Below are 26,521 nucleotides of genomic sequence, written 5' to 3'. Positions count from 1 at the left end.
CTTGTGGTTGTGACATGCTCACAGGGTTTCAAAATGATGAAAAAGGAAACTGACACGGGTAAGATGAGTTGATTAAGACTGTCGGTCGATGCCAAGTACAGTAAACGTAAAGATGAGCCGTAATGGCTGATATGAAACTGTTAGCATCGCTATTTGTAGAATTTAAATTATGTACAACAATGCAAAATGTAAAAATATCATAGAAAATATGCTTCAACGCGAATATTTTATGTTTTCAAAAGCCATAACAAATATTTCCTCAAATGATGATGGCGTTTCAAAATCAGGATTATTGGTTAATATCTACTCAAAAAAGCAGCTGAGGGAACCTACCTTATGAATCTAAGTGACGAAAAAGCAGAAAAAAGCTGCATTACAATTGAGATGGATTAGAAATTTTGTCATTGGCGATTATCAGGCTGTAAAAAATAAACAGTCAAAACTAAGATTGCTAAGTACAATCATGTGCAACGAGGTAAAATGTGAAAGTATCATAGGACCTTTGTGGTTGTGACATGCTCACAGGATTTCAAAATGATGAAACAGGAAACTGACGTGGGCAAGATGAGTTGATTAAGACTGATTATGACTTAAAAATTTTGTCATTGGCGATCACCAGGCGGTAAAAAATAAACAGTCAAAACTACGATTGCTAAGTGATGCAGATCCGAAAATACTCGGTTGAAACGGTAAGTCAGTGACGAGTTGGGATCCCGAAAAATTTATAGTTGTCCGAAATGTCGTTATCTCCCGTTTACCGCTTTTTAATGCTCCAACGGATAAGTTTCTTGTAGATAATTTCGAAGTAATAGAACATGAAGAGCAAGATATTTGTTTCAGAACTTGCGCCTCCTGACTGTGTTTAATTAAGTAATAGACATACGTTCTGACCCAGATATTCGACAGCTATGTGAAATAGACAACATCAAGAGAGCAATGTTCAAATATATAGACACAAAGGCCAAAACGAAATATTTTACTCACAGTTTCCCCCAAAATCATATCCTTGACAAAGATGCAACTGTGAAGCATCGTAACATCTGAACTTAGTAGTAGGCTACGGGTAACCGGACTGTCCTAGCTTTATCAGGTCCTGGGACGCTGATGATCATGCGTCTCGTGCCAACTTGATTAAAAATGCCCAATGATTCGACTCACAACTGTAGTATCAAATCTTTTTCACCAATTCACCTTTTACAGTAGCTTACCGTACGATACCGGTACCTATTCCACAGTGCCACACCGGTCTCGATGAGCTTTCGGCTTTGCCGTCGCACGGTTTTGCGATTGGTGCGGTAGGTAGGGAGAAAATCGATTTTTTTTCCCCCCTAGAAGAAGAACAACATAACGAAATGATCCATATTTACACTTGGTGTTCAATAAAAATGGATGTCTGTTTCCTAGCACAGGCATATTGATCATGTCAGTGGCTGGTACTGCACAAAAGATGTTGCTACTGCTGCGGGAATGAAGACCAATATTAGCTACACAAATGCGACACAGGGCTGTAACTTTTAGCTGTAAGCCAAACTGCCATTTTCACATGGGCCACTACGAAGACATAAACAAAAACATTTATCAAGGTCAGCTGGCAGCACAAGAATTAACGCAAGTTGGATCATGCTTGGCTGATACAGATGGATTTTCACTTTCCCGGGACTTTTAACAGTTTTAGTTCAGATGCGAAGATTAATAAAAAAGGTAGAATGGATAAGAACAGTGAATTTCTAAAAGGCCTATAGTTTTGTGTCTTCATAGCCATTCCTGGTGTTACCTGTTTGGTTCATTCAACTGAAAAAACAACGAAAAAAGATATTCAAATAAGTCGTTAATCAAATATTGCATAATCGAAAAACACAAAAATTTGGTGAATTTATATTTACAGAATATTCAAATAACAAACAACACAGTAAAAATCCTTTTTCAATATAATTTAAAAAGTATAAGTTAACATAATTGATTAAGCACAATTAATTCCTCGCTTCGACACGGTTTAAATACCGGTATATAATAAAAAAAAGTGTAATATTCAAAAATAATTGCTTACCGCCTTGAATCATACCTTGTCCAGGTTTATTAAACACACACACAACTACATGTGATTAATAAAACAGATAAATAGAATAGGCCAGTGGCGGCGCGTGGTCATTTTGACAACCGGGGCAAGCTACTGCGGGACCAAGTCACCCCCATCTACGGGGACAGGATGAGCGCTGTAAGTTCTCCCATCATTTTATGAGTACAAAAACCATTCCATCGGTAACAACCAATCGGCAAAGCGACAATTTTTAACGATAAGAAAGTGTCATTAAAACCGGTCCAAGTCAAGGGATTATTAAATATAGACATAGTTTATTTTGAAACCTCTTTCAAAAGGAAAGGCAATATTTACCCAGATAAATACAATGACATATTAACAGAAACTTCGGGAAAGCAGACAAAACCTAAAATAAGGTTTAAAACGTTACCATGAAGAAAGGAAAGTAATGCAAAGATAAGGACATGCGTCGCTCACTCATAGATATATATGCTGCTAGACTTCTACTGCTTGAACATATATGCAACACGCCGCGGTTTCTTGGAAGCAAAATGCTCAATAACGCGCTGATTAAAGTCCTGCATCCCAGAAATAACGTCTCTGTGAATGAATAAAACAGCCAAGGAATTTAGTCTATCTTGCTTCATTGTGTTTCTGAGATACGTTTCAATACGCTTCAGCGTGCTGAATGTTCGCTCTGCGTCGGCGGAAGAAATAGGCGTCGTCAAAATGATGTCCAGGAATTTTGCAGACGCCGCAAAGGTAGTTACTAGAGTGTTATCTATGAGGAACCCATAGAGCGCGCAAGTTGATGTGATGTTCAAAAAAGTTTGATTGGTGTATATACATCGCAATTCATTTTCCAATTTACCCACGTTTATCATGGGGTAAAATTTGGAGACAGTAGCCAACAAATGGATGGGAAATTGACGCGCAAATTTTGAAAAATTTTTGGGGTTCATCAAAGAGAACGCGGCAAGGTGTTCAGTGCGCAGACGATCGCCTATTTGATTCACCAGAATGTCACAGCATTCCTTTGCAGACAAAATCAAACGCTGCGTTGTTTGCCCGCGGCGTAAAGAAGCACTCCATGTTTCGTCGTATTTTATTGTTTCCCGGATATGAGATACAGCATCGCAGAAGTCTGAAATACACGACTGCACAGACGCTCCATCCATTAGCCTTGACTGCAATGCGCCGTATAAACATCCACGTGATAGAATATTGTGGAGAAAAAAGCGAGAAAAAATGAAAAAACACCATCTTCTAGCAGACGCTTTAGACACGCCGCCTCCCTCACAGAGCGTTCGTCCCAAACCGGAGAGCTCTGAATGCCATTGAAACACTCAATGAGCTCAGACCTAATTTCGGACACGCCCTGCACAACGCGTGATTGGAAGTTCCAACGTGTTGGTGCACAAGCTGGGAGACGGCGGCTACATATCTGGCGAAGGAGGTCAGAGCGCTTCGGCGAAACGGAAAAAAATGAAAAAAAAAACCGAAACATTTGCAAAAAATATACGGACGAGAGGGGTATCAAGACACATATTTTTAATAACGAGGTTAAATTGGTGTGCATAACAATGTAAAAAATGCGCATGAGGAAAATCTTCTTTTATATAAACTTGAACACCATGTTTCGACCCACTCATGACTGCCGCCTAGTCATAAGTTTGAGCTATCAATTTTGACTTCGCGTTGTAAGGCTGTAACACTTCTTTCAGTACAGCCGATATCCCGCAAGCCGTGCGATCAACGATTGGTACAAAGCTGTGAAATCTCTCGGTAGGTTTACCATCTCTCACAAACCGAAAAATCACAGCCAGTTGGGAAACGCACGTGATGTCAGTTGTCTCGTCAGGCTGAATTGGAAGGGAACTGGCAATTATCAATTTCGAGAGCCAAATGTTGTAAATAAATTTTATACATTGAGTCGAGCAAATCATTTTGGGTATCCTTAGATGTCCCTTTCGAAACAGTTGCGGCATCAAGATGATCTCTCAATACTGTATCTAGGGATGCGGTGTATTCCACCATATCCAAAAATACCCATCTATTAGAAGAGCCAGCGCGTTCATCGCTCGTGACAACCAATGAACTTCAAAACATCTATCAATCGACCGAGAACATGGCGGTTTTTCTCGACGTTTTGGTTGTGACGACGAATAGAAACCGCGCGTCCTTCATCCAACTGTGCTGCAATATTAACAGTTCCGAATGTTCGGTATTTTACTGCATTGTCCAGATGCTCCATAGAAGATTGATGATCCCTGGCACGCTCGGAAAGATGTTTAAGATCTCTAAAACCAAATTTACACCAACGTGAGTCACGGGCGGTAGCAAAAAGTAGGCAATAAAAACAAAAAAGTGCATTTTTGTCCTCGCTGTAACATAACCATTCGTGTTTTTTATACCAAGTTTCTGCGCAGAATGTACGCCGACGCTTCCTCCGTCATGGGATTGTTCCAGTGAACAATTTTTTGGTTGATAAGGCCCAAGACGTTGTACCTCTAATTTTTGTTCCAGCGGCAGCTGCGAAAACGGAGTGCGAAGTAGTGCATCAACCTTATTCATTATGAGGTCTAAGGCTAAGAAATGCGAAGCCGGAAAGAAGTGAGGAGCTCAAAAGGAATGTGGAAAATCGAAAGCAAATGGACTAAAGGTCTCTAACTGATTCAAATAGCGAAACAAGCGACAAAAACGAAGGCGAGGAAACTATCAACTCTTCAAGCAAACAACGAACGAGAAGGAATGCGTGAATATGTCAACACGTTGTTCTAAGAAACGTCGGCATTGTGTCGTCATAATTTCGGGGCTAGCCCCGATGATTTAGTAAAAGAAACAGAAAACAAACGCGGCGAGTGGAAGATAAAAGAGAGAATACGATATACAATGAGCCACCGGGGCAAAATCGGAGTCGCCCCGTCGACGTTCGGCGAAGGCTTTGCGAGCGAAAAATGAACCATGTCGGGAGAATATGGCTAGTCTAGACAGTCTGTGCAACCGATATTGAGGTATTTTTCGAATATTTTTTATTATACCGAAAAAACAAACGGGGCATTGCCCCGGTTGGCCCTATTGACGCGCCGCCACTGAGAATAGCTATACTACAGCGATGGTTGCGTTGAAGCAAGTGATATAAAACATCAGAAATATAAAACATCAACAGTATTTAATATCCTTTAAATTACCTGGTCACATGGGGAAGATTAATTAAGTAAAAACGTATGAAGGTGTGAAACTGTTCATTTTTATATAAGTCCTACACGAATGCATTTTTGCGTATTTCTGCAAACTTTTTTATCTGAAAAAAAAAGATGAAAAAACGATTAAGGCTATTTGATACAGGGCTGGGGAGCTGGCTTAAAATCAGTGTGGCTCCAGCTCCAACTCCAGAGCCAGAGTATATTCGAGCTATGGCTTCGACTCCCAACTCCGGAGCTTCATTTTTTTAGCCCGGAGCTGGCTCCAGCTCCGGCTCCGCACACTATAATGTATTTGATAGTACTGCTAAGCTTATCATTCACAAAAAGTCAATGCCTCACTGTTATTTATTTCATGATTTTATCACACACTTGGTAAGGGAATCATGAAAAATCAAGTTAACACTTAATATTGTGAGTTTCAATGGATATCTTATATTACTATATTTTCCGGCTGTTATAGACCCCATTTTTTGGCCTGAGGCATCTTATTGGGCAGCTAGGCTTGCTTGATTTCTGTGGCCAACTGATCAGCGTATTTTTCGCAGATGTTTTCTCAAACATGATTTGTGTTAACCGTACATTTGGGTTGATATATTTTATATTGTGAAAAAAAGATTTACATATAGGAACCGATAAAAGAGCTTAACTCTTTGAACTCTGAATCCCCAGAACGATGCTACTCTCTCACCCTGACCTCCCACACCGTCGCATCGATTTGACGCGTTAAAAAATTATAATATCCCTAATTTCGAATCAAAATAACTTCTAAACCATTAGATATCAGATGGTCTGTAATATAAAAGATGTATGAAAAAGCTTATCTAGTCTTTTATTTTTAACTGGCATTATTTTTCACGAGATGTTTTGATGAGATGTGTAAGCCTATTTTTAGCCCCATCTACTATTTTTTTGTATTTTGAGTATATTTAACACATTTTTTAGAAATGTATCATCAATATAAGTAAGATTTTGAAAAGTACACAAAATTACCTTTCGAAGAATATACGGATGACTTTCTCAACATACGCATAACTCATTTTATTGCAGAATTTGTACTATCGATTCAAATGGTTCGCGAACAAAATTGATCAACTATTTTGACGCCAAGTTTGCGTAAGGACGCAAAGGGCGACGACGACATTGTCGTGATAACGTTCATGCGACGTATCGTGCGTAACTTTTTGCGTGAGGTATATTGCGCAATTGCACATCTGGTCGTTCACAGCTTGAGTGCAGATTGTGTCATCATTGCATCAGTATCATATCCTCGGCCGCAGATAAAACCCTTTCAGACAGTCCTGTAGATTATCTTTCACACGATGTAAAACTTGTCTAAATATAATAAATGGTTCGCGAGATATAAGGTTTCAAAGTTGCATACCTCTTACGGGATGCGAAAGCCGCTAAAGCGGCTTTCAGCGTCAGAAGACTTTCTCGGGAAAGCCGCTATAGCAGCTTTCAGGGTTCAAAGAGTTTTAAACATATGGCGAACCACGGCCATACTTAAATGAAATCACATTTGTGAATGGGAATGTAACACAAATTTCACCTGGTAAATTGCTTTTGAACAATAGAATTGCACTCTGAGCACTATTCTATAAACTACAGTCGATGCAGGACAGAAAACGTGAAATGCAATAATCTTTGTACATGGAATGGAACACTCAAAAATAACAACTTGCCTATTAAAAGTAGTTTTAATTACCGTATGTATTCGAAGACGCCAAAGGGTCTGCTAATCATGATATTTAATTGACTTTGTATTGCCAGCTGTTATTTGTCATATTCCCTACAAACATTCAAAATGGTTTTCACTACCTTTTTAACTTAAAATTACCATGTTTTTGTTATGAATAGTTAATTTTGTGAGTATGATTATACCGAACAAACATGATCTGTTTCTAACCATATAAAATTATTACCGCATGGCGCATATTAGTGCATAACTGACCAACAGAAAAGCAATTTTTCTGTCGTCTTATTGGATAGCTATAAAAATAGACATCGTCTTTTTTTGCCGGGGAATACAGTATATTACTAAATGTTATTGAAATTAAAGTGAATTAAAACTAATTGAACATTGAATGGCCATCACATAATTCATACGAGCATTTAAAATGAATTTGTTCTTAAGAACAGTATCGCTTCTACTAAATCTTCTTTCATTGAGGCTCGCAGGTCCGAACGAATTATGCGCAAGGCCGAAAACAATCTTTCCACACTAACTTGGGTTGGAGGCAATGCTGTCACCATATATGCCACATTTTGAACTATTTCTGGATATTCTGGGATGGCTTTTAGAATATCCAACTTATATGAGCGATCTATTTTTTCTACATCATTTAAAGCATAAAAGAAGTCTCTTTTGAATTTGGAAAGCGGTGATAGATCTGAATTTGAGTTTCTACTTTCTTTCTCTGTTCGACGACGTTTGGCTTCAATGTCAAGGTGTTTTTCAAAATCTATTTCGCATTCGGAACCAGAATCAGAGGAGTTCCTTAAAGGCCCACTAGCACAGAGTGATTGGTCTTCAAATTGTGTAGCTCGTGATCCACGGTGCATTCGGACAGCTATATCACATAGCGCTGCCTTTCCTCTATTGAGCTGTTCTTCACTTAGGGTAACCCTGTACATAGGATCAATATAAATAGCCGCTAATAATACAGGGTTATCGAGGAGACATTTTTCTCTGCGCAGCATAGATGCTTTTATAGCATCTGCAATGATGCTACTGGATTGTGAAAGTTTATAAATGAGGTTTTTCCACTCTTTATAAAAAGACCCTGGTGTCAAATCTTGTGCCTGTAACCTTTTGGTGACTAAATAGGGCTCCCGAAGTAATTCTTCTAATTGATGTGTCTGTCGCCATTGCAAATCAGTCAAGGTTATGTCTGGATTGGCCATGTCAATTAAACTGTTTTTTATTTCTAAGAGCCGCTGAATCATTAGGTAGGTGCTACCCCACCTAGTGGCTTGATCTATTATTGCACCTTTTCCTGTTCTACGCTTCAATATAGCATCTATTTTAGGCGTCCTGGCCATGGATGAGGTTTGACGTAGCATACTTAGTAAAGTGTGTACATGCTTTTCTTTCAAACCATCACGAATAGCAAGCTGAAGGGTATGTACTGCACACCGCATGTGCTCAATTGTATAAACAGCTGTTATGCTGTTTACAGCACTAACTAAAGCTTCATCTGATTCACCTTCATTCAACCCATCATCACGTTCAACCTCGTCCCCAATCATATCTGCATTAAGTCTCTCTATTGTTTTTGTCATGTTAGAGGCATTATCTGTCACAATCGCTAATATATGTTCTTTTCTAATTTCAAACTCTCTCAGAACTTCCTCAACAAATTTTTGAATAAATTCACTTGTGTGTTGAGCTTGTGTATCCCGTACTGATAATGTACGGATGGCTATTTCATTTTTATAATCCACAAATTGAACATTTATAGCGAAATAATTAGTTCTCTGTCTAGTACAAGCGTCCATTTTCAAAAAACAAAATTTCCCATGTAATATATATTTTAACGCTCTTTTCTGACACTCGGCTTCCTTCACCACCATATCTCTTATATCATGTCTCTCCAGTGATACTCCCAATTTTTTGGCCATTTCTCCATTTAATCCGAGGAATGCTTTCGAAGAGAACAGTTGAAGTGCAGCTGCATTATTCACCACCAGCTGTATGATATGTCTCTGGAATTTTTCTTTAGTCATGGAAATGGTCACTTTTTGACTTGTGAAGTAGCTTGAGACAGAGGTTTGTCTACTTATATCGCTGTCTCTCTTTGTGTCTTCACTGTCTTCTTTTTTGACAGACTCGAATGCATCAAAATGATGTCTTTCCAAGATTATATTTTCCAGATTAGTGCATTTTTATCTCCACTCTCTTTGAAATATTTGAACACTGCGGACTTTTTACTTTTGCAAGCCATGGTACAAGGGTTGCATTCTTACAAATTAATTTTCTCTAATTTAATATTAAATACTATTTAAAATGAAATATTATATTGTCATGAATGGCATTAAGATTAGGTAAGCATTTTCTACAAGCGAGAAATTGTATCGTCTACATTCCATTCCGACACCTAGGCATGCAAACCAACATGTCATGTTTCAGCATTGCTTGAACATGCCCAGACATGTCTACGTGGTCGTTACTGTTAGTTACGTCACAAAGGTAAATTAGCGATCGGCCGATCGCTTTTTTCTTGTCCACAATTGCCGATGTATTGCGCAAGCCACACCTGTACTACAATCAATTATTGCGCAATCCCGATTTCGACTAAATCCACTGAACACACTCCATGTGACCTACCGCGTCGCATCATTATATCGCGGTGCAATTTATGAGACGAAGACAAGAAAACAAATCGCATTTTTTTCGGAATCCATTTTTCGTTATATATAACCAAGCTGAGAAAGCCGATGACCTAACCTTATATACGACACTTCAGATCTAAATTCGGAAATATTACATAATATTTAGGGATTCCCAAATAGTCAAAACGCCCATCTTTGCAATATAGTTATGTTTTTTACTAGTAGTCGTTAGCGGCAATGAGGTTTTTTAGATCGCCGAAATCAAATTATTCGCAAATAATATTTCTGAGAAATTTAAGTCGTCTGTTTTTTTTTTATCTACAAAAGTATTTTTAACACTTGCCAGTAAATATCATTTATTAGAAAAAGAAAAGCAGTGAGGAGTTGTAATCAGGTAATCGTAAAATAGCCGGTTGCATTGGCCACTAATCGACATCAATAAATATTAGTATACATATATATGGTAATTTGATTGTATAGCAAAAAATGAATTAAGTGTGCAACCCCGTTAACGACCGCGACTGCTTGTAGTTCTCAAGCATGAAACTTAAAGTTTCACAGAAAACAGTATATCAGAATGCATTACCGCTATTTTTCACGACAAAATAACTTTATCAGTCCATATTGCTAAATCAAAGTATTCCGATACTTTTTCAAATTTTAAAGTAATAGTCACTTTTCGCAAGCTGTTTGTTTGTTTCGTTTCCGTGCAAAATCTTCAAACGATTTTATGCACTTTGTCATGTGTATTCAAGACGACAAAATAGAATTGTTAAGATTGTTTGGTATATATATTCATTTTTCAGTGCGCGTTACAGCATTCTTTCACGGTTGCGTGGTGGATATTGTCGCCATTTTCGCATTTATTTCCAGTTACGTCGGGAAATTATTAATTATGTAAAGTTATTATTAACAACTAAACGCACTAACTTTTAGAAAACCTTCCCGCAAAGCGTTTATTCTTACCAATCCCGCGAGCGAATGGAAGTGAAATCAAAATTTGAATATTATTATGTTCACACGTCTCGCTTAGATCCAACCAAGGTCATATATTAAATAAGGTGTTTTCATACGTTTTGTTACGATACCCCAATAAACTTTCGCAAGTCGGAAAAATAAGTTGCTTTATTGGGAAGATTAGGAAAATATAATTTATACTTTTTCCTGCGCTTTGGCGAATAATTTTGTTTATAATATTTAAAAAAAAACGACTTGTCAGAAAATAATTTTCTATTGTGCTAAAAATGTAACCCATTACCGATACCAGCACTTGCCTTATTGTTTTTATTCTGTTCAAAGTAACTCAATGTTGCGTCGACTTACGAAATAATAAAAGCATCTCTGACATAAATGACAAGCTACGGACGTAAAATGTGTGGAAAACTGCCCGATTATAATTAATTTTGATTCATATTTTTGCGATCTTGCCAAATCGTTATCGCCGTTTAAAAATACCAAGATCCGTGATATAATCCAACACTATTTACTTTAGAACAATAGTAACTTGATTACCGGTAATTATACAACTATTTAGTTCTGTTAAGTGTTTGGAGACGCCAGAAATTATAGAATTAAAATCGGCGTAATTATTATTTCTCAACCCTAGAAATTATTAAAAAATTAGAAAAGTAAAAAAAAAAATAATTCTATTGTCAGGAGCTGGAGCCGCTGAAATTTCTGTCAGCTCCGGCTCTGGCTCCAGCTCCATCTATCATGGCCAGCTCAGCTCCAACTCCGACTCCATCAAAATGTCACGGCTCCATGCTCCAGCTCCGACTCCCCAGCCCTGATTTGATATATACTATAAAACATTCCTTCACACTCACTATACTTTTTATCTTTTCTGAGTTTACAAAAAAGCTGTAAATATCTTTACTCTTCTGCAGAAATAAAGTCCCTTTATAATAAGTTCATAGTAAATGTCATTTGCATGACTGCATGATATTGAAAACATCTTATAAATGAAATGGAGAACTTGTTTGAATGAATAGTTGATCAGTAAATTAAAATGATAGGTTTACGTAGGCACAATTTGAAACAAATATACTTCTTCTTCTTCTAGCTTTCTTGCATCTGTAAGGTTTTATATAAGAACCAGTATTTGTCGAGTACATACAGAATCGAGTACAATCTGAATTTCTTAATGCCTTTTCCATGTCGTCCTTGAATAATGTTCTTATTTTATTCATTACCAATACTTATTTTTTTGAAAAACCTGAATTATTTTGGAATATGTTCGCGTGGAACGCAATTAACATTTTTCAGCAATGATTTCAAGAAATTTTTCCAATCATTGTAGTGGATTATTTTTGACTATTAATATTTAGGAAAGTAATATCTGAAGGTGTTATATTGAAACTTTAAAGTAAACGACTTTGATTTTTGGCATATTTTTTCGTTTCAGCTTTTTAAAAATTTCTAGCAATTGATATTTCTACGAAAAATACAAAAGATACTCCAAAACAAGCCCTTTTTGCAATTGAATATGTAATAGGCTAATAAGTAATTTGACAATAGGACTATAATTTAGCGAGGTCGGATAGTAAAATGGAGACAAACAAACAGCAAAATAAAATCCAGTTCTTTAAAAGAAACCCGACAGTTTATAAACACAATACACGATCGCGGTGGCTATTATTCATGGCAAGTTCAAATAGTTTTGCGACCCAGAGTGGAAGGTCTTGCGACCCCCGGCCTAGCACACCCACATTTCGTCAATTCCAAGAAAGTCGCTCTCTTCTTTGTTTTTAATTTCAGTCAGAGCAGGAAATCCGTGTTCACATAGCCATGAAGATGCAAATGGCAAGATTATTTTGATAATTTTTGTACCAATGATGAAATAGGATTTGTAAGCAGATAGCCAAAACTCATCCAAACTTGCTCTTCTCCTGTTAGCCTAACTAAGCGCGCTAGTCAACATGGGGGAAGGTGGACGTCTTGTTTACAAACACATTATAACATAACAATCAATACAATTATAATGTGACAATCACCATTACTACATCGACAAGGTAACTGCAATACTATTATTAGTTATCTAATAATGGATAGTGTACAGTGTACACGCAAGTCTCACAAGCTTGCCCGTTGCATGCATGCATTTGTGTAATACGAACAGCGTATTTTCTAAAATTACGAAAAGCGCGACACACCTGAGAATCTCTTGCGGCACACAGTCTGGGAAACGCTGCTGTAATGTAATACTAAGGCAATCTGTGTACATGTTGAAAACTGCCCGATTATATTTAAATTTGATTCTTTTTTTGCGATTTTAGAAATTTGAGCTGTTCTTGCAACACTATTGATACTGATTATTTGTAAGATATCGCCGTTGGAAAATTCCCAAGGTCGACAATAAATTTCCAAAGGGTACAATTTGTTTCAGAATGATGAAAAAATTATTAAAAATATTTTACATTGATTAGTTATATAGGCTATCATCACCACAATTCCGGAAAGAAGTCGAGTGCTAACCGACGGTAACTTAAAAATGGATAATGAAATTGATCAACTTCAGGTGACTTTGGTATAGTTTCCAATCAAAAACTCCGATTTTTTTTTGCGATTTACGACATCTAAACAAAAGTTTTTAATCTGTCGCGGATGTATTTAGCATCTCCCCTCAGATGGTCGCATAATAACGAGTTTTTCATACTTAACCACACAGTTATGGACAGGAAAAACCCTTTATCGACATCGTGTGCCACATGTCCAACCGTCCAGGGGAATACCTGGGAGATAGAGGGAATTTCCGGAAATATATTTTACCGATATAATACTGATGTTCACGGCCTAAATATCATGCTGAAGAAAACAATCAGCGATTTTAACCAAATTTGACTTTTTGAGAATGCGCAATCGTCGCAACCTCTTCGGATTTTCACCCCCTCTTTATCTCTTTCGCCTGGGGGCGATATCGCCCACTTTGAGAATCGATGATATTACTGACCCCTTTTTGACTTTGCGTCCATGTGTATATATATATACAATGCCAAAATCCGGAGAAAACAGAACTTAGTCATCCATATATATAAACTGTTTAGCAAATCATGGACTTGAATTAAATGACGTCATCTTCATCTAGAACAAAGAGTGCGTCATTAGCGTTAGCGAAGGGGTGTCAGAAAACCACATTCGGCCCGATTCGGTCCTTACGACCGTATTTTCTTTTCCGCTGACATTGAAACATTTTCATTGCGTAACTGATTGTGCAATCATGACAGTATAGCCATTCCATTTGGAACGTCTCTATGTCTATAAAAGACTCAAACGCGAAAAGCGACTGCTAGAAAATCAGCAAAATCTTGGCTGAACATCACGAAACTTTGCGCGCTTACTCACCGACCAAGAAAAATAGGCTACACGTGTTTTGTTTAGTTGCTTTGGTGAACCAAAACATTCTAATAATAATATCAAATTTTAGACGATGCATCAAAGTCAGATGCAGGACTTGAATTTGGGAGAACCAAGTACGATGACGCTATCTTATCCTCAACAATATAAATGAATTCTTGAATCACAAAGGTATCCCCTTTTTTCGTAAAACATAACCTAAATCCAATGCAGCGTTTAATAGCAAATGTAAGATTGAATACAGAAATATAAAACAATGTCCCCGTCGGATTCATTAAACCAGAGCCATTATATAATGGCTCTGATTAAACTAACCAAGCAAACTCATACAGACTAAACTAAAAAAATGTTTAATCACTCGACACTAACAGTCATTACATGACTGAAAAAAGGGGCGCTGGACTAGCTCTGTGAAGTAGACCCATATTGTTGGCGGTACCAGCGTTGCAGGTGTCTCTACTTGAAGACATCTGGAGAATCCTGGCATACATACAACGTATTTGTGATAACAAATAATTACAAGAGAGCTACGCACAAATATATGGACACGTTAGACCAGAGCGAATCAGTCCTTACCGGTACCTTTGACGCTACCGGTACCCTCAAAAAAGTTCTGAATTTCCAGTAGCAAGAATTTTGCAGAATCAAAACGTACAGCCAGTCATGACACTGACTAAAATCCGTGTTCCCATGGATAAAAAATAATACAGCAAAATTTTAGACGAAATATCAAATTTCATAGAATTCACGCAAAATTTTGAAATAAATAAAAGTGATAGCCTTCTAGCGAAAAAATTTTTAACCACTGAAAATTTCAAAGCAATTGGTCCAGTATTCGAAGAGAAAAGCGACTTTTTAAAAACGTGTCAAAGAACAAGAACAACAACAACAACAACATAATATTGAAACGATCGTTATGTCCATTTCGTGTCCAATAAAAACCAACTAAATGATGGAAGCAACTTAATGATTATTTGAAGAATGGGCGCTATGGAACAGTTCTGCTTTCAATATAAGTTATATATTTGTTTTTGCATATTTATTCTCTAATTATTGAATATTTCACTGCAATGGTAGAAAACAGCAAAGTTATTTCACGTCAATAAGTCATTGTCCAATGCAACGACTAACATACCGGTCCAATGTGAGTGTGAAGTTTTCCAAACAAAAAAATGACACTTTAATTGACCTAAAATATAATTGAATAACAATATTTCTATATTGGCTCCGCAATTCATTTCAGCAAAAAAGCAAGGATTTTTTTTCCACCAGGCCGCAATGAATTTCTCTTCCTTAAATCTTGTTCTCGTAATTAGTAAAAAGACAATCCTAATAATCTGAAACCTAGGATGTGGTGATAGCGATTAATGTAGATTTGTCTAGCATGCTGTTGTGGTGATAGTTTTTGCGAGTTATTTCAGTACGTGGCTGACTGAATGGTATGTTAGTTTAGTAGTTTCAGCTTTGTCAGTTTGTACCGTTAAGTAAGATAGTAATAGGCATTGCGGAATTACTACGGTAGCTTACCGTTACCAGAAATTTAAGTTTTGAATGAATGTTCTACCTATTATCATACTACATTATTAATTTTGTTTATACTGCTGGGCTATATAAGCCTAGCAAATAAGCAATTTTATCCATCGTTGTTTTATTTTGACAAAATTTGAAATGTTGTATGTGTTTCATACATAGAGGTAAAATTTTAATATGGAAACTCATTTTCAATTTATATGCTATACCAAAGTTTTGAAATTTGATGTATTTTGTACATAAACTTAGTTATTTGTTTTTATAGATATAATTTCTGAATTTATAGTAAAAATATATCAAATATTGAAGCGTTTAATGTAAATGTTCAAGTGTTAGTTATACTGTTATATATATCAGTATATATACTGTTATATATATTGTACATTGGTGAATATTTAAATTGATGAAAATCTTCATCTTTGATTTGAAAAAATCAATGTTGTACTGAATAATATATAAATTATCATGGAGGAAAAAACATTTACTGATCAAAGTAATGGAGAGACTGTTGTTAAACGAGTTTTTGAAGATGCCGATAATAGAAGCTCAGAGCCAACAACTAGCGAACACACGCAACAAGTTACTGTTGAAGCAGATGCTATCACCGATGAAAATAATGATGTAAATCGTAGTTCAACAGCTGAACAAGTTACTGCTGAAACAGACGCTATCGATAATATGAATAGTAGTTCGATTGCAGCTAAAAAAGATGATATGCAAAGTCTGTATCATGTAAAATGGATTAGTTGGAGAAATGAAAGAACTCCCATTGTGACACAGAATGAGAATGGACCTTGTCCTTTACTTGCAATATTTAACGTACTATTGTTATCAAGAAAGGTAATAATATTTTTCTGAACGTTTTGGCGCTACAAAAGTGTGTATACCAATATGGAGGTAACTAATTTTGTTCGCCCACTTTACATCAAGTTGTGTAAAGGGACTGAAACTTATCGGCAGGTGGTATATCTGTATATTCACTTGGCTAACACAGACAGTCCCCGAACATGAGTAGAACTAAAATAAAAAAAATCGGAATAGAATTATGGTCTAATCCTAACCTGGTACACACACTGCAGAAGTATCCTTTTTAGCAGATTTCTGCCAGCAATGCTTGATATGTAAATGTGTGATTGATGGGAAGTACAAAAATGTTAACCTCTTGTTTTGAATACCTCAATTTGTGTTTTAACAGTTGTTCAAGACACCACTTGTTTAGCATATGACTTTTAGGATTAAATTTATTCGTATTTTTTGAGGGAGAGAAAAGCCTAATAAAATAGTTACCGAGTATTCGTTTCAGATGCATGACATCTTGATCCCAATTGATAACATCTTTGGTGTCCTATGATTGTAATTCTTTTTGAACTTTAAGCAGAAGTTGCAATTTTATAAGTAAGTAATTTAAATTTCGAAATGATTATTTTTCAGGTAACACTTGGAAGCGATGTCGAAATCATGACTTCTAACCAAATAACTGCGCATGTTGGTGAGTTCTGATATTTTTAAATATTGATTATCGTAAATGATTTATCAATTAATTTTATAAGAGGAGATCTTGATATAATAATGAATCCGCCTCTATAATTAGATAAAAGTCTGAAAGTTGTTTGCTTCCAGTTCCGTCAATTTAATGGTATATATTTTGGTAAATTTTGTAATAATAACATATTTTATCGTTTTTGGGCTTTGGTGAATCAATGCAAATTTATTTCTGTTAAATACAATCCTATAGGAATGGCAGAAAACAATCACTTCCAATAAACAATTGCTTTGGTAATAAAGACTCCATTGTTACAGTTTCAGCCTTATGTTTTAGTGATGATAGTAATATTTGTGAATAAGTCTTATTGATGATATAATGCTCAATGTGTCACAGTTCATGATGTGCGTTTAGCTATTTAGAATATTTCAATTGCCATGATTAATTGAATGGTGAACCTCTAAGTATTAGTCACACACTCACACTCATTATTGTGTTTATAAAAACGATGTGGTATTGAAAACGGTATTTTTCATTTTAATAATGCAATGTCAAATACTAAGAATATTTTGATAATTGATGAGAATAAATTTAGATGTTATTATGAAGAAAAAACAACGAACAAAACTATCTGTGAAAAATGGACTTAAACATTTGTAAACTTGTTAAATATCATTTCTGAACTGCGAGACCTCCTTCAATGTGACTTCGATTTTTAATGACAAATATGTTAGCCAATTTGAGTGAAAGGATTGATTCATGTGTTCTCCTGTAATAAATTATGTTATTCATATTATATATTTGATTATCATTATGTTGTTGTTGACTTTTTGAAAAACAAATTGGCACAAGTATGTTACAAGGTTTAGTGATGGGCCCTGCCTGTCGAATCAATTTTTCTCAAAGTCGCGAGTTTTTTGTACCATTTTATATTGTAGTTTCACAGAAAAAAAATCATTTACAGATAATGTACACTGAAAAAGAATATAATCGTTAACCGAGTTAAAATTATTTTGGATGTGAGTTTTTTAGCTACTTTTATACGGTTTACTATTACTATGTTCAATCGCTTCATGATTGCCACAGACATTTATTTATTTTTTTTTTTAATAGGCTCACTGTAAAGTACCCTATTTGCCATTTTATTGATGCAAATTTTGGTTATAAATAACATTTGGCACCTCAGTGGTTTCCCGTAACTTCTCCCACAGATTGGTCTCTTTTATTTCTGAATGAGTGTGAGTGACCTTGTATTAATATGACAAAAATTCCCACATCAGAATTTGCTCTTAGGTTTTAATGGTAACCTATATAGTACAAATAGTTTTTATACTATTACTTTCTTTAATAATCAGCTTATAATCTTTCATTATTTCAGCTGATGTGATATGGGAAAATATGCCAAGAGAATTACCAGATGAAGAACGATTAAATTATGAGCAGAATGTCTCAGATGCAATGTCTGTATTTCCAAATCTTCAAACAGGATTAGACGTTAATGTGAAATTTTCAACTGTTGCATCATTTGAATATACACCTGAATTAACTGTTTTTGATCTATTGCGAATACCATTATATCATGGATGGCTAGTTGATCCCCAGGTAGTACTGTTATTTGTTTTGTTTTCTTCTCTAATATTCTTTATAAAGTTTCAAAAACTTGAATACATGTCTACTTCAATGTGTACGAGATTTACCATTATGATTTTGAATCATCATATTTAATTAAATCATTGATTTTTGTCAGATGTAGTTGACAATTTACACCCAACTATTTACACCCATTTAAGTAACAATCCCAACTCTCGATTTGGCTCTGATGCCAGTGTGAAGGAAATTTTGATTCTGACCCCAGTTTCGAACCCAGAGAATATCGCATATTAATTAGGGATGGGACGAGTCCGGCATTACAGAGATTCGACGAATCCGATTAATAGGTCAAGCACTTGAGTCGAATCCTCCGAGTCCGTGATGTCACAATGTAAAAGTAGAAAAACACGTTTTTGACCATACTACAGCATTGCGCGCTCACAAACATACGTCGTAGCTCATATTTTTTGTCCAATGGTTCCACAGATAGCTGTTGGATCAATTTAAAAATATATTTTACTTCTTTTTTGGCGGCGATAATACAAACGTAAACGTGGGTCAATGTGCGCCTTGGCTGTGAACTGGATCTCCAGCCCACCACCTTGCTTCAATTCCGGGCGGCTATTTAGAAATTCTTACTACATGTCAATATGAAAAATCAAAACTTTTGACTACATTGATTTCCCATAATTCCAGATATTTCTAGCCTTAAATTTACTATGTCGCGTGTGCAAATGGTAGAGAGATGCCACTCGTCGTCAATACAATGCTTGCAATTTAGTAGTTCAAGAAAACGTTCTAAAACGCTCCATGCTTTCCATTGCTCCCTTTTTAGAGAAAGGATTGCACATAATAAACTCGATTTAAAAGAGGTATTGATGAGATTCCCCCTTGGGTTGATCCTGCGCATGTTTCATATTTATTTACGTGAATCGAAAACTCGAATCGCGCTAACACATATTTTCTTGTGTACCACATGTATACCAAAGAGGATAGATAGTTTGAAGGTGACTGGCGCATCATTGGTATAGGCTATCAATAGTTTTTAATGTGCGTTATAATATTTGGATATCGGTCGTCGTTTTTATTAGGAGTGTTTATAATACACATGAGTGATATTGTTACATATTTAACCTTGAATTTTAATTAATTAAGGTATGTTGTAAGATTTATAGAGGTAAAAGTACAAACATAGGCGTAAATTAGTAAAAACAGTATTGATTATAGACTCTGTAAAAACGATGTAGACTCGAAATCGAATCCGAAACCAAAAAATGCCTGGATTCGAATCGGAGTCCGGATCCGAATCCCGGCCCATTCCTAATATTAATACATCGGTTATCTGATGAGAATTCCAAGTCCCTCGAATCTCGATGCTTTTTTAGTTTTCGCCTGAATTCTTGACTTTGATTTCCACAATCGGACGTCTGAAATAGGGACTCTTAATCTCGGGGAGTTTCAAAATATGAATTGTTTTTTTTTCCCCAATTTGTAATTTTAATCCAATGTTAATTTTCTGCATTCACCAGGCAAATTATTTTCTTATATTTATAAATGTATGTCTTATTTATTTTAAGAGCAATTTGTTTTATCCAGGATTCTCGAGCATGTGATATTATAGGGAACAACAGCTACAACCAAATAGTTGAAAAAATTGTGAATTGTTTATCAAGCGAAAATGAAACTACAGTTGAAAAAGGTAGGCTCTTAATTTCTATATATACCTAGTGCACAGTTATTATAAAAAAACTTTCAGAGGAGAGTTTTGCTGAAAACAGGCCCCACAAAATGCATGTCAATAACAGAAAATAATTTTATGATTTATTGAGAAAGTTGTATTTAATATTCTTTACTTACCAGTATCTATTCTCATACTTCATCATGCTGGCTAAAACAAGATAGTTTGTATATATGCATGTATATATCTAGAAGATTTTAGAACTTGAGACTAAATAAAAAATTTGCTGCATTACAAGTGTACTCTATTTTTTTATCAAAAATGGTAGCCATTTTCAAATGATGAAAATTTTATTCACAGGTTTGATTGCACAGCAATTCCTTGAGTCTTCTGCTTCTCAAATTACCTGCCACGGCATTGTATCTCTCTGTGAACAAATGAATTCCGGAGATCTTGCAGTTCTATTTCGGAACAATCATTTTTCTACATTATACAGACACAAGGTATGATATTTTGTTTTGCTAACTCTTTTGCCTGGCTTTGTACTGGTAAATAGTTGTTTTATATGCTGCGTTTTCCAACATGGGTTAAAAAAGACTTACTGTTAGCATAACGAAAGTAGATTAAATGAATTTATGGTCAAAGGGTGATATTTTTGGAATCTTGGTAGCCTAATGCTAATGCAAATGGTTGACTTAAACGAGTGATATTGCAATTTTGGTACTTCCGTAGTAGTATGTATTCCTTATTTTAGTTCTATTAGGAGTTCAGAGACTGTCTGTGTTAGCTAAGTGAATATACCCCCTGCCCATAGGTTTCAGTCCCTTTATACGACTTGATGTGGATTAGGCGAACAAAATTAGTTACCTCCATTAGTTACAGTGGTACATACACTTTTGGAGCTCCGATATTTCTATTTGAAACTCAGTATTGATTCAGAATACTTGGTTAGAACTGTAATCACGAAATTTTGTATTATACCTAATAATATTGTTGTTTGTGATTGTGGTTTCACGAGAATTTGCATAATTTTTTTCCATTGAATTCAGTGGTATGTAAAATCTAAGATCCAATGGGTTTGCAATTCTTATATAAGAAAACAGTAATTATCAGTCAAAATGCTGCGGAATAATATTGTTGTCTGTGGTTTCTCGGTTTTATGTGAATTTTCTATTGAGTTTATTCTATTTCATGTTTTTCTATCGATTCAGTGTCACATGCCCATGACTAAAATAGTTACCGGTATGTGGTATGCGGCATCAATATGCTTTAGGATCACTGGGGTAAAGAGTTGCATTTATTTACGATTGGGGGCTCCCGAAGTATGCGAACCAAGATGGCGGACATCGGAATGTAATATGTGTACTAGGTTAGGTTTAGGCCATAATTTTTCAGGTATAAATAGTACGGGAGGCTCTTGGCTAGTCTTCGAACTGATATTAGGACTAAAATAAGGAAAATTGGAAAAAAATTATCACCTAACCCTAACCTGTTACCCATGTTACGTTCCGATGTCCGCCATCTTGGTTCGCATACGTCGGGAGCACCTACGATTGTTATGAGTACCGTGATTGTGGCGTCTGTTTTAGAAGACGTTGCACAGCAATTTTTTATTCCTATTCTTAAAACCCCCCTTTTGAATATCCTGGCTACGCCCCTAATCTAAACTAAAAAAAAAATTGGGTGTGGAATTTTGTCTTCATCAATGCTCATGGTATTCATGTGACATAAACAGTAAATGTTAACTTCATCGTTGTTATGCATATTTTTATATTTTATATTTTTTTCAGGACGAACTATTTACTCTAATTACTGATTTTGGATTTTTGCAAGAATCCAATGTTGTTTGGGAAACTTTATCTGGTGTCCACGGTGACTCAAATTTTGTAGATGGCAACTTCTTAAATTCTCCACCTAAAACTGAAACTTCAAACAGTCCGCAAAATACAGATTATGTGAGTTAAAGTCATAAGTAGGGAAAATTTTATGATGATCAATAACTTTGGTGTTATGTATAATCCAAGTTTGAGAGAAATAAAAGAAACCTTTATTTATGTTGTTTTTGGTTTTAGTGATTTTTTTTGCATGCTTGAAAATATCCATTCCATTCCCCACTTTTCAATGTAATTTTACCATTGAATGACATCGCCATTTAAATATGCTTACCTTTATTAATATCTAAAATGAATGATTCAAAAATTCCTATAGCATTTATCGCTCTTTTGTTTAAACAATATAAATCAACAACGACATATTTCATGTGCTAATGATTTGGTTTCTGCCAGACTAACTACTTCTATGCTTTTGTGCCGGCGGATCCGTATGCATATAATGCAAGGATGCTGTAGCAAGAGTAAAGATACCTATCTTAAGTGATTCAAGATATACACAAATTCATATATATTTGTGTTAGTGTGCAGCATGACATATTTCATTTTAGCATTTTAGATATTTGAAATCTGTATGAACTGGTTTACAATGAGCAATGAAAATTTAAGGGTTATTCAGAACTCTCGCACTTAATTTACTCCGCATGGGATTCGAACCTGCCAACCTGGGTCGTGGCGATAGTATACCTAATGCTTAGCACCTAATGCGCCTTCTCTATTTCTTTGACTGTTTCTCTCTCTCTTATTTCTATCAAAAGTTTTCATGTTAGCTCTCCTCTAGTTGTTATATTTCTTGAGATGTTTTAATGATAAATTTCCACATCAATTTTCATTAATGGAAAGTATTTATTTCAGGATTTGCAGATTGCTTTGAGTATGCAACAAGACATGCCAGAAACTGCTTCAGCTCCACAAAAATCAGAGTATGTGTAATTTTTTATGCTTGAATTGAATAATCGCTTAAAATATTCATTTAAATTTTATTTTAAATTCAGTTACGAAATCGCATTGCAACTACATAATGAAGAGCTGAGGGCACAGCAGCAAAGTCCATCTGGTTCTGCTCATGCAGTTCAGCCGAGACCTCAGACGGCCCAAGTATCACCCAGTAGGGGCACTGACCATCGACCAGCTCGTCCTACGAGTGCACCGCACTCCACACATGTCAATGAAAACTCTAATAATAAGAATTGCATCATTTTATAGCATTTGTCATATCAAGTCTCCTCAATGACGGGACCGGGTATTTTTCAACTAATAGTACCATACCATATAGTGTAGTATGTTGTTCAAATGTTATAAAATGTATTACCACAATTGAGACTTTCTGTAAAGCAGTAGGATCTACATTTTTGGTTTGAATTTCGGTAGTATGAGATTCTTTTTAACCTGTTTATTTTTTAAGAAGGACAATAGTGATTTACAAAAGCAGTTCTTTCTGTAATATGGAAGGCTCACATCTGTCAATTTTGTAATCTGACTGCTTTAATGGAACTGGATGTCGCAAGCAAACGGAAACCAAGAAAATGTCAATGCATGACATATGAATGTAAAAGAAGCTTGCTAGACGCTCTATAGTCTTAGCCTATGTCACGCTAGTTTGTAAATCATTTATGATCATGTGATATAGTTTCCCAGATGCTCTATGTTGAAATACATGGCTCCCAGGATTCTTCAAAATCCCCAAAGCAGTATTATTGTTCTCCTTGGCTCTTGGTGTGAATTGGTATACCATTATAAATATTGGGATTATTACGAAGTTTTTTTTCATGTTAGTTTGAATGTTGAAGTATATGATCCTGTGTTTATGCTCTTAATATATTATATTAAATTTTGTGACTGTAAATATGGTTTGAGCCGAATTCCTAGTATATCTCAGCATAAGTTTTATATCTTTACTATTGAGTAGTGTTTGCATTCAAATAGTTACTCTTGAGAGGGACGTTGCTTGTGAGTGGACGTCGATTATCAATCCTATTCCGGTATTCTGACATGAATCAATTCTGAAACAACACAAGGGTAAACATATGCGGAGATACGGGGAGGGAGCATAACTATAGAAAAACTAAAAAGTACGCGCCCACATACCAACAACCACATTGCACAAAAAAACCCGTAATAGTACGCGCCCACATACCAACAACTACATTGCACAAAAGCAATACTACAAAGTCAACTATGTCGACAGACCTCTAAAATAATTCCTATTAGGCCAAGACATTCGGGAGGAAAAAATAGCTGTTTCAAGATCAAATATTCGATGGGTTACACATAACAGTTCCAAAGCTACCGTAATATAAAACCGGGGATTTAAGTATAGTCAACATGAGCTTTTAGGTGGGCCTCTGATCATAAATCCAATTTTTATTCGATTTGGGAAAAAAAACCATTGTATAGTCATTTGAAGTATTTCCTAATAGTTGGAACTCGAAGAAATAGCAAGTTTCATAAGCCAAATGTAGTTGATGAATCTACAAGCTAAAACTTTTTTTTATCGAACATTACCATACAATAATTTAATCAAATTTATGTTTAAAGTTCTCAACTACTAGTTATTATATGACGCGGCGGGCGCTGTGGCTCATCGTGCTAAGCGTTAGGAATACGCTCGCCACCAGGTTCTAATCCCCTGCAGGGATGGTTATGTGCGAGAGGATTGCTGGAATCCTCGTTGCCGTAGGGTGGTTCACGTAACCGCTGGTCGGTTACGGCTTCCTCCTTCATCAAGTCCATGCTCCCGAAAACAAATAACTAACCAATCCCATGCCCGACGGGGAGTGGTAACCGGACGAGAGGCCGTGGTTCGCCATATGTTCAAGCCGTCTTCCCTCTCCCCCGGGAAGAACGTAAATCCTATTCTACTCATCAGGTATACAGTTGGGTGGTTTCACCAAAAGCACAGCCACCACATTTCTTCGTATATAACGCACACTTTCGAGGCCTAGTTTTGCTGTCGCAATAAGGAGTGCGTATTATACAGGGTTTCAGATTTCGATTTGGTCTCAGGTACTCATCATAGAGCATTCACTTCTTCAGAAAACATAGTATGCATAAATAGTAAAATTTAGGAATTAATTGCATTTTTCACATAACAAGGAGATTAGCCCAAGAAATGAGTGCGAAATTGCTGTTTGGCAAGAAGCATATACCGTAAATCCATAAAGCAAACTCATCGCCTCTTTAACAGAGGATTTGGATGAGAATTCGGCTCTGAATGTTTTCTTCGGAGCGTCCGCTCCTTGGTCTTTCTGATCTTTGTGCATCAACTACAGATCCAGTTTCCATAAATTTACGATGAATTGCATAAGTTGTTCGTCGGGTAGGAGCCGAATTAATTCTAGATCTCTTGGTAAAGAGGCGCTGGGTTTGCCTTACTGATTTATATGCTTCTTGGCAAACAGCAATATTGCACCTCATTCCTTGCGGTCATTCTGTGGGTTGTTGAAAAATGCAAATAATACCTTAATTTTACTATTTATCCATACTATATTTTTTGAAGTAGTGAACGCTCTATGATAAGTACAAATTTAAATTCAAAGTGTATACTTACTTTTAAGACACCTTGTACATTGGTTTAGCCATATTTACAATTTAGCAAATACCAAATGAAAAATTATCGATATTTTATGCTTATCTGGCTAATAATCTTACATATATTAGTCAAAAGTGTTTTAATTTCATTTGACAAAGTTTGTTGTGCTAAAAATACACATTATCTCACGCGGAGAAATACGTTAGAAGACATGGGAACAGGAAATGGTTACAATCTTATCACAATGACGCAATAAATATATTGTTTTCAAGCAATGCATGCGGACTACCTAACATAGATGAACAGAAACACCAGTGAAACAAACCAACATCGCAGCGCAATTAGAAAATCTGTGGAGTTGGCGTTCAAAATAAGCTTATACGTATATTAATTAAATTAGTATTTATTTACGACATAAGGGCCCATTCACATCTGTTCACACCAGTGCGTTATTCTTTAATTGTTTAATTAAACTTGCGTTGTTGCGTTAACGCATCATTTTGGCGCACTGCGTCAACGCAACGAATTCTCGAGGAAACATTCCTTTGCGTTGACGCGCTGCGTTGTCTGAGATTTGAGTTGAGTTCCGGTGCTTTGTTCTGTGGTTTGGCGATGGCTTTGAGCAAACATCAAAAATTGGGATTACTGTTGTGGCTGAAAAGACGCAAGGATAAAAAAAATAGATGCAAAAGAAGAAGGTGGTGGGTGCATCCTATTTTGCAGAGAAGAGAGACTAGAGGTACGGTACCAGTATTGCAGTATTTTCACAGTACAGCAGTAGGTAGGCCTACCGTACCCCAGTACGGTACCGTACCTGGGTACGGTACGGTACGTATACGACTGCACCGTATTTCTAGCCGTTTGTAATAAACAGAATTTGCTACTTACAT

General features: G+C 36.0%; 2 protein-coding genes across 2 annotated transcripts; one reads left to right on the top strand and one right to left on the bottom strand.

Moving 5' to 3' along the window:
* Positions 1-7,317: 7,317 nt before the first annotated feature.
* Positions 7,318-8,235, bottom strand: LOC120347876 (uncharacterized). Its single transcript, XM_039417991.2, has one exon. It carries the CDS (start codon positions 8,188-8,190, stop codon positions 7,357-7,359), a length of 834 nt encoding a protein of 277 aa, XP_039273925.2. The 5' UTR covers positions 8,191-8,235; the 3' UTR covers positions 7,318-7,356.
* A 7,561-nt stretch (positions 8,236-15,796) lies between these two features.
* On the top strand, positions 15,797-23,945 carry LOC120337858 (ubiquitin carboxyl-terminal hydrolase MINDY-2-like). Its single transcript, XM_039405759.2, has 8 exons — positions 15,797-16,299; positions 16,891-16,948; positions 18,321-18,544; positions 20,129-20,231; positions 20,571-20,713; positions 22,001-22,165; positions 22,955-23,022; positions 23,095-23,945. Exons 1-8 carry the CDS (start codon positions 15,925-15,927, stop codon positions 23,303-23,305), a joined length of 1,347 nt encoding a protein of 448 aa, XP_039261693.2. The 5' UTR covers positions 15,797-15,924; the 3' UTR covers positions 23,306-23,945.
* The last annotated feature ends 2,576 nt before the right edge of the window (positions 23,946-26,521 follow it).

Source organism: Styela clava, chromosome 10, assembly GCF_964204865.1.
Source record: "Styela clava chromosome 10, kaStyClav1.hap1.2, whole genome shotgun sequence".
NCBI lineage: Eukaryota > Metazoa > Chordata > Ascidiacea > Stolidobranchia > Styelidae > Styela > Styela clava.
This window is presented reverse-complemented; position numbering and strand designations above follow the sequence as displayed.

Excerpts from the sequence above, each read along its gene's own strand:
- LOC120337858 (XM_039405759.2), top strand. The coding sequence starts at position 15,925 with ATGGAGGAAAAAACATTTACTGATCAAAGTAATGGAGAGACTGTTGTT. Across the intron at positions 16,949-18,320 it reads CCAAATAACTGCGCATGTTG|CTGATGTGATATGGGAAAAT; the intron begins GTGAGTTCTGAT and ends TCATTATTTCAG. Across the intron at positions 20,714-22,000 it reads CTACATTATACAGACACAAG|GACGAACTATTTACTCTAAT; the intron begins GTATGATATTTT and ends TATTTTTTTCAG.
- LOC120347876 (XM_039417991.2), bottom strand. The coding sequence starts at position 8,190 with ATGATTCAGCGGCTCTTAGAAATAAAAAACAGTTTAATTGACATGGCC.